Below are 9,442 nucleotides of genomic sequence, written 5' to 3' on the forward strand. Positions count from 1 at the left end.
AAGCTTTCATCCAGTTTCCCCCTACTATTTCAAAATGGGTATAATATGTAATAGGACTAGGCAGCTATTACAAAGCAACTTCAAACTGCAGTTTATAAAAATACAATGGGTATCAAGGCCAGCAATGTGTTGATGTAAAAGAAGATACAGGTGATGTTTAACAAAAAATGAACATTGCTTTCCTTGCCATTCCATCTTAAGTTTATTCACTAGAAAACCAAGCCAGTGCTCTAAACAGGTGCCAGACCAGAAAGGTGGAGAAATTAAGTTTATAATAAGTGATAGCATGGGGAGAAGCAGTACACCTTTCCTCCAGTGTCCCACCAACACACCCTTTGGAAAATAAGAAAAAACGAGCATCGCTGACCAAAGGGTTTCTAACACTGAACCTCCTGCTACCTCACTTTGCATACGGTTGCCCAATAAGCAGCTTTTACACAGTAATACTTTTAAACAACTGTTTAGGCCAATGATCTAAAGGTTAAAATGTTCTCATGCATTATGTATCCCTGCATCATTTGATCTCCCAGACAGTCCTTTTTGATTTATCAAATAGCATCTTTGGTGTGGAATTTCCTAAGAGAATACAAATGTCACAAAATGGAATTTATACACAAACTTGTAAGCTCCCACTTACACTTGTCTACCTGAAAATTTTGAAGCCAGGTTTGTTCAAAGCTGTCCTTGGCTGATATTAAAATTGTGTTGAAATAGACAGTTCATGAGCACTGTGAATTTCAATAACAGATGCAAAGCTCACTTTGCCATACGGGCTTCCTCAAAGTGAGAGACTTAACAATTTCATCTGGCAAGGTTTATTGCATTTGAAACTACTCAACAAACCTAATTTTGTTAGTATGAGAGATAAAATGAGCTAAAGGTATGTAATCTAGATATTCTCTTTGGAAATAATGGGTGCTGCATTTTATTCATATATGCATATCTATATTCTGACTTGTGAATGTATAGGAATACAAAACTGTATTATCTGGTGCACTTTCTTTCTCGTTGTTCTCTGTATGTATCCCCATAAGGCTAATTTTAATATTTTAAAATTTGTGCCAATGTGTTAGATGTAAAATTGATACACTCAACAGAATTTTTATTATTTCAAAAACCCATTGCTTGTTTATGGTGTGGGCTGGAATCCAAGTCCAAGCCTCATCTTAAATGAAGAATGATGCTTTTCTATTGGATTTCATATCATAAAAATATTTTGTATAAATAATAGAAGTAAAATTATATTTATTTTACCTTCGGATGTTTCCATCTATGTGCTCAGTAATCTTGTCCCATGCCCTCGCTGTAATTTGAAATGTGACGTATAATCCAGAAACTATGATAGCTTGTGAGAATGCTAAACTCTCCTTTCCCCAAGGTTTTATATTATGGTAGCAAAATGTGATTTGTTGTCTAAGAGACTGAGGACGTACAATATTAATATCTTAAAACCAAAATAAATCTTACACTATTGCTGTGTCTATAAATTTAGAAGAACCTACTTTGTTTCAAACAGCTAAAATTAGTCCAGAGCCATCCAAAACTCCCAGATTCTGTATCAGTGAGGCATTTACAACATGATTTACTGGTCTGGTTTTGCTTAGTTCTCACCTAGAGCTTCTAGGTTTCCAAAGTCTCAAGCATGATTCGGGCAGGCAATTCACATTCAGCTCTAAGGCGCGGATATAGGACTCAGGCTGAGTTGAGGACTTCTGCACTTAAGCACAGAGGCTAATGGTAATTTTTCCTTCACTTCTTTGTCTTCCTGTCCACAGTCACTTTGGAAGTTGGACATCATTACAGATACCTGCACAGTATTTCTTGTCACAAATAATACAAAGTTATACATCCATTTCAGTAAAAATAGAGGAAAAACATTACATTGTCAATACAGCACTCAGTAGAAAAATTGCAGACCTTTGCAGAAAAAATGGTTTTGAGCATTGCAAGCTTTTTTCTTTTCTCCTTTTAGTTCTTTTTAGCCTTTTAATAAAATAAGTGTCCTAAAGTAACCTGAGATCCTATCACAGGATGAGCAGGAAATAAAAACTTTCCCTTGAGTCCATGTAAAAAGGACACTGTATATTGTGCTGGAAGAACACTACAGCTTTTGAGGAATTTTTTAAAGGTAGTAGAATACTGGAGAGCAGATGCATGTACATGTGCCTCTGAAATGGACAGATTTGTGTTAGAAATCTAAATGTGTGTTAGAAAGTGTTAAAGAACTTCATTTCATATTGTAGAGTATGTCATAGTCTGGATGCAGTTCTCCTGAAGTTAGCGTCTCCCAAGGCCTGAGTCAGGGTCATAGAAAAACTCTAATTAAGCTATTGCTAGGAAGGGCCAAATCAAGGCTAGTGAGTCAACACATTTTGCAGTTGGGCATCTTTGCAGTTGACTACTGTGATGAATGGCTAAGGATGAGCTTTATCTCTGGAGGTTTTTAAAAGCATCAGCTAGTTACAGAACTGATGTTGAGGGATCTGGAGAGGTTGCTGGATCATGGCAGCCACATGTGCTTATATTGGGAGGTGACATAGATGACAGGAAACAGAAATATTTTCCCCATAGCTTTTAGATGTCCAAGGTACACACAAAGTCCACATTTCCCACTTCCTATCAGCATTGCCTTCATCTTGTTTATTGGGTTATGTTTTTTTCAGCAACCTTGTTTGTTTGTTTGTTTGTTTGTTTCTGCGTAGTGGATATTTAAGGAGTAAAATTAGTTATTATTCATTGTAGAAGAAGGTTGGGGCCCAGGCAATAACCTGCTTTCTGGCTCTTCCAGACTTTATGACAGTTCGAGTGAGGAGAGTTATTCTTGTGAGTTGCTGTAGTTTCTATCAAATGCTACAAATCAGAGGTAGGCATTCCTTCATAAACAGAAAGTAGTCAAAAGTAATCCACAGATACTTATTTGTCTCTGGAGTGCTGTTTGTGGGAAGTAATTTTACTATAAGGCATAATTTAAGTCATCCCCCGCCATTTCAAACACTGTGTACCATTGCAAAATATCACTTTAACTATAAAAAGAAAGATTACCTTATCGTTATGTTGTTTTTAGAGCAGGTTCTCTCTTGAGACTTATTTGAGCGAGAGCTTTATTTTTCTTCCTAAGCTAGTGAGGAGTTTTATTTTTTCTATCAGAAGGCTTGCAGTTCGTAACAAATAATTAAAAGCTTCAGTCCAAAGTGGGAATGAAAAGATTTCTATTCCTCAGGAATGAAGAGAAATTATATGAATTACCAACAGCCAAATAACTGACACCCCATAGATTTCATTCTAGGACTGGTTTTATTGTTTCAGGATATTTCACACTAAATAATTCCCATTATATTCATTATTACTAAATCAGTCTAAGATGTGATGCTTTGTATGAATTAAAAAGGCTATTTCCATTAAGGTTACATCTGAAGTTTGCATGAGAGCCTGTTTTCCCTTATTGCAAAGGAAAATAGCAGTGGAGGACTCCCAAGAAAGCAGCAGTGTGAAAAGATTTTTTCAAAATTCATGGTCAGAACTCTGCAGCAAAATTTCTCTTCTTCCCCCCCTCCCTTTTTTTCTTTTTTGAGCACAAGATTTTTCATGACAGCAGTACTGCTGTGAAAAAGACCATATTTTCTCCATTATTTTCTAGGTTTATTATTTTTTATTTTTCTGGGTTTAGTATCTTTTCCGGTTTATATTTTTCTTCAAAAATTTCTTCTTTCTCTCCTTCTCACTCACCCCCGACTCCAACCTAACTGGGACCAGAAAAGGGAAGAGATGAGGAAAAGCATACTGAGAGGCATGGGAATGTCACTTTTGCAAAGACAAATATAAATAGCTGAGGTGTTTACAAAATACCACTGGCTTTACCAAAGTTTTTTTTCATAATTTTTTTCTACTACCAAATGAAATTAATTAATTATTTGGATACACTTTGCATTTCTGTTTTCTATGGTTGTTTCTAAAGAGTCTTCTGCCACATGGAGAAATGATGTTGCATACAATTAAATCAAGTTTCTCTTTGCAGGCATCACCACAGTATTGACCATGACAACTTTGAGTACCATTGCAAGAAAGTCATTACCCCGTGTCTCCTATGTCACTGCTATGGATTTGTTTGTGACTGTATGCTTTCTATTTGTCTTTGCTGCTCTGATGGAGTATGCAACCCTCAACTACTACTCAAGTTGCAGGAAACCAAACTGTACTAAGAAGAAAAAGTCGGTAAGATGGGAGCATTTAAATTTCTTTTCTAGTATGTCCATGGCTCAGAGAGCGGAGAATCATTCAACGACAGTCTGTAATTCCATGATACTCTGCTCCTCTGAGCTCTTCCCAGTTTATGGTGTGGTCTGCCCTGAAAGCTGATGGAAAACAGCTGCAGTAACAGTAGAAGCAGTTATGTGCATGTTGAGTAAGGTCCGTTTCTAACAGAAGCGGCCTGCTGACCATGAGGCAGCAACCCTGCCTACGCGTCTTTTGTCCTCCAGTTACTGTGCTGGTAGTCATAAAGGGCTCCCACTGAAACAGATTGCATAGCTTGTTACACAAATATATGCACATCAGTGTGTATTCAAATACACCTGCTATTTCATGGCTTAACAGGTCTAGAAATATTTATGAACTTTACAAGTGGGATTTCAATGTCTCCACTGGGAACCAGCACTTGGTTTTAGCCCTATGGACAAAGGGCCTTGTTCCCAAGTGCAAAACCAGAGGAAGTCACTTACAAAGGTTTTATGCATGGCTGCATTTTTGGCCAAAAAGACACTTCCAAGAGTAATGCCCGGACACACACAAAAGCTGTTTATTCAGAATCAGTTAAAACAATCATGCAGGAAGAATTGGCTGGTGTACTTCATAACTGAGTACAAGGATGAGAGGGGGCTGTATAATGGAGAAAAATTTCAGTATAAACATAGGGAAGGGGAAGTGAGTTGTCCACTCAAGGTCAGTGGAAAATCTTATGTGTTTGAGATTGGTAATTGGAGATGTTGAAAGCCATTTTGCATAATGGAGGAAATAAGGACATTTGAAATCAGAAATACAAAGCCAAATAGGAAAAATGTGAACGAGGAAATTGAAGAGAGAATGCTAAATTCAGGGAATAATAGGTCATGAGGTAAAAAGGGATTGAATGAAGAGCTATAGAAAATGATTAAATGAAGAACTAATGAAGGAAAAGCTGAAACAAATATGGAATTAGAGAAAGCCTAGAAAGCCATAGACTTAGTCAATGAAAACTCCATTAAACCTCTAATAGCTTCTTGTAAAAATGCATTGCACACAAAAGGCAAAAGAGTACCAAAAGAAAAGTGTGAGACAATCAAAATGAACTTGCTAATGATCAAACTAAAATTGCCATCCTATAGAAAGACTCAATGAAAAAGTCACGAGTATCTCTGTGAGTAGGATGTATTTCCAGACATGTGAATGAAGATGAGGGAAAGCATGCAACATTGATGAGATTTAAATTAACACAAGAACAAATGCTCACTTAGCTATTGTTTGCTAAATAAATAAATGTAATGGGTTGAATAAAAATTTAAAGTGGATGGAAACTAGGTGTGCATTCTGCTGAGGTTTCATGTAGTTTTAAAGTGTACAGAATGTTATGCTGAATATATAGTATACTCAGCATGATGTGTTTTATGAACAAATGCATTTAAAGGCTTTGTTTAAGGAATGCTTTGGAACATTAGATGCATATGAAGCAATAAGTATGTTTTCTTCTGAATAATTCTTTTGTTATCTGTATTTAAGCTACCTGATGTCAGTTTTGGTCATGTGATGGTAAGTAAGCTATTTTATTCCATGAGAGCAATGGAGGCATGAATATATAGTTGACATTTACTTGCAATAATTCCTGAGAAAGCTGTAACGCTATGTTATGCTTTACCATGACTTCACTATAAATATTGTTTTGCTTTTTTGTAAAAGGTCAGTTTGTTTTTGGCTGTGGCAGAGGAACATAGCTGCCTCTTTCTATAAGGACTTATCGAATGATTTGGGAGAGAGAAGGGTCAAGTGTAGAATATTATGTGTTATTTTTACCTCGAAATTTTGTGTGTCTGCTTTATACAATACTGCAGCTTCTCATTGCATTTTATAAAAAAGTAATAAGCACAAGTTATGTCATAAACTTATATGGAGCTTTAACTGTTTCATAGAAAATAATTAATTTATTTATATCTGTAAAATCTTTAGCAAGCTTTCAGGTGGATTTTCAAATAGGTATCTAGTCACTTCAGGACCCCTCCTAGCTGACAGAGATTAAAGCAGCCAGATTAATCTCTCTGTATTATCAGGGCATTTATTTTATCTTCTGTCCTGAGCAGATAGATGATATAACAAAACAACAACAAAAAAACCCAAACTATTGATTGATGAGAAAGTTTCCTTTGCAGAACCAGGGCACTTATTTATCTTCACTTACCAAAATCATCTGGAGAGATCTAACTTACCCTTTCTTCTTTTTAACATAAATATTGTAGCCAGGCATAGAAAATTTCAGCCCCTGAGTAGAAAATTTTCATAAAGGCCTGCAATAAATGAACAATATGTGACACAGTGGTATAGAAAATTTCCATGTATACTTTAGTCATAGCTTTTTTCTCCCCAAAGTGCTACAGTCAAAAAATGATTGCTTACACAATAATCTGAGACCTTTTCCATGGGCAGCACATCGTAAAGCTCTGAAACCAGCCACCTGAAACTTTACAAATGAGAGAGAAGACCATGAGGGAGTAATTTCTGTCATCTAATCTCAGAGATAAAGTCATTCACAACAAATAGATTTGCAATAATCTCCTTCTAAACTGCAGTCTGTTCACAGTCGACAGCACAATGCACCTGAGAGAACTTAGCCATTTACTTATGATGAGATGACTTGTGTCCTAGAAGTAATTGGCTGGAGATACCATAGGGCAGTTGTTCAGATGCAGTTATCTATATTGGAGATGCCAACACCTAAGCAGAGAGATGCCACGTCAAGTTCTTAGCTCAGGGACCAGCATTTTTAATGACATGGGTAATATTATCATGTGCCAAACCAAAGGTTTTGTAGAAAGAAAATTAAGTCAATAGAAAAAGGAAAATTTCCACTGAGGCACATCAGTCATATCACTGATGTGTTTCACATCCAGAGTGAAAGTTTTCAGATACGGCCCAGCACATTCAACAGGAACTATTGAGTACTATGTATAGTAAGTGTGGAAGCTGGGGCCCAGACCATCCTCCAGAATGCAAACAGGCACGATGCAGAGGTGTGAATAGCTTGTTAGCGCATACCCAGTATGCTTCTGCAGGCAAATGCAGTGCTCAGCGCAATCTCAGGGAGCGGAAGGGCCCCCGGGTTGGAGAAAACCACGTTGACAGGACTGGGGTCTGCTTTGTCGGGGCAGTGCAGACAGGCAGCAAAGCTGATGGGACCTTTCCTAGTGATGCCAGTGGAGGAGGTGACATTTGTGAGGATGGAATGGGTGGCTAGATGAGAGAGAAGACTATTGTGAGAAAGCACCTCTCATGAAAAGGAAATGGTGTGACAGAAAAGCTGACAAAGTGTAAATAAGGAGAACATTGAAGAAGGAGAGGTCTGTAGGCGCGAGTGGTACTGCGAGGATGTGTGATACCAGAGTGTCCTATTTCTGAGCACGGTTAGTGTGATAAACACTAAGAGGACATGCCTAGGGATGGCATTTTGAAATCCTGTACTGAAATCATCACTATCTGTTGCTGACCATATCTGTTTTTATAAACCATCGCAAAAAGGCAGTGAATGCAGCTATACTAAGTGAAGATTGTTCAGTAATTAAATGGGGAGGGGGGACATCTTCCTTATTTTTCAGAATCCATTCTTAAATGTAGTAGCTGCAAGTGTTTAAAGCAACTTGCAAATAATATTCTGACAGGCAAGTGAAGTCCTAAGTGTGAAAAAATGATTACTAGGAAATATATGCTTGAGTTACCCAAGTAGAAAATCCACCTAGAATTATTCAGCTTGCTGCTCCACAATGTCTCTATGGAAGTTCATCTGAAAATGCATTTTTTGAGGGAAAGAAAGATGCTCCCTAAATCTAGAATTCCTATAGTATTGACTTCTTATTCTCAGCTCCTGTGATTTTTTCCCATGAGTATTAATTGTGATCTGCACCATCCATGGAAGCTTATCAAACTGTTGGTTTCTTTTTCTCTCCTCAGAATTATTCTGTACTTGATATGAGACCACCAACTACAGTCATCACATTGAACAATGCCATGTACTGGCAAGAATTTGAAGATGCGTGTGTCTATGAATGTCTGGATGGGAAAGACTGCCAGAGCTTTTTCTGTTGTTACGAAGAGTGTAAATCAGGCTCATGGAGGAGAGGACGGATTCACATAGACATCTTAGAACTGGACTCTTACTCTAGGGTCTTTTTTCCTACATCTTTTCTGCTGTTTAACCTGGTCTACTGGGTTGGATACCTCTATCTTTAAATGTTGCCTGTAGTGGTGAAGACTGCTGTTTTCACACTGTGGAGGGATGGTAAAAGTGCAGAAAAAGTGAAGGACATGGTCAGTTTCATCTCAAATTATAAAGGCCACATTAACCTTCACCATCACAGAGCCTGATGAAGAATTTTAATATGTAATTGCCTGAAAAAGAAAAACATGGAAGAATTCTCTCCTTACTGCTATTCATTTTAAGGAAAAGATTCTTACAAAATTCAGCTGAATTTGTAGTGTAAGCGATGTTTATGAATAATTCTTGTATATTAGAATCTCTATTCTCCCTTGGCATAGAAGCTATACACAGTTCAGGCAAAGGTTAAATATGTCATCTTTGTTTTTCATTCCCATAGTTTCTTCAAAATGCTGCCATATCCCTGAGGCTCAGAGCAACATACACTGGCACTGGCAAATAAGCCAAAGCCAATGAAACCACTCATTTGTATTTAAACTTGCTTGAGCTATGTCCCACAGGTTTTGGAAATATTTCATTGATGATCTCCTTTCTATACAGAAACCACCAAAAGACAGTAAGAAATGTCTCTGGTGGGATCAAAACATGGACGTTACTTTCTGCAAAGGTCTGGGATTCATGGAATTAGCCAGTTACATATTGGTTTTAACTTAAGGTGAAAAGGCAGAGTTATAAGAAAGCTATTATTTTGATATAAATAAAAGACTTGCCTATCTCTGAGGCAGCTGTAGGCATAACTTCTACAGTTTTTCAAGCTTTTAACTGTCTTTTTTATGACTGGTTAAACACAGGATGGTCACTGATTTCTAGAGTACTCTCCTTGAAGCAGGACATGATTCCTTCTTGTTTATGTCATTGTAGCAGATCATAGTTGATAGGCCATGAGTAAAAATCCCTATAAATAGCACTAAGAATATGTGACCTTCTTCAGATTGCAATTTACTAAAAAGTGCTTTCATGCATTCCTATTTTTTCTCTCAAAGTTATTTT

General features: G+C 37.2%; 1 protein-coding gene across 1 annotated transcript in view; it reads left to right on the forward strand.

Annotated features, from left to right (window-relative positions):
• GABRG3 (gamma-aminobutyric acid type A receptor subunit gamma3) overlaps nt 1-8,466 on the forward strand; it is a 333,754-nt gene extending 325,288 nt beyond the window's left edge. Inside the window, exons 9-11 of the mRNA XM_075057199.1 lie at nt 4,016-4,212; nt 5,752-5,781; nt 8,188-8,466. Of these exons, the coding sequence (XP_074913300.1) occupies nt 4,016-4,212; nt 5,752-5,781; nt 8,188-8,466 (506 nt within the window). The remainder of the gene's footprint in view (nt 1-4,015; nt 4,213-5,751; nt 5,782-8,187) is intronic.
• The last annotated feature ends 976 nt before the right edge of the window (nt 8,467-9,442 follow it).

The sequence above is a fragment of the Buteo buteo genome, chromosome 25, assembly GCF_964188355.1.
Source record: "Buteo buteo chromosome 25, bButBut1.hap1.1, whole genome shotgun sequence".
Taxonomy (NCBI): Eukaryota; Metazoa; Chordata; class Aves; order Accipitriformes; family Accipitridae; genus Buteo; species Buteo buteo.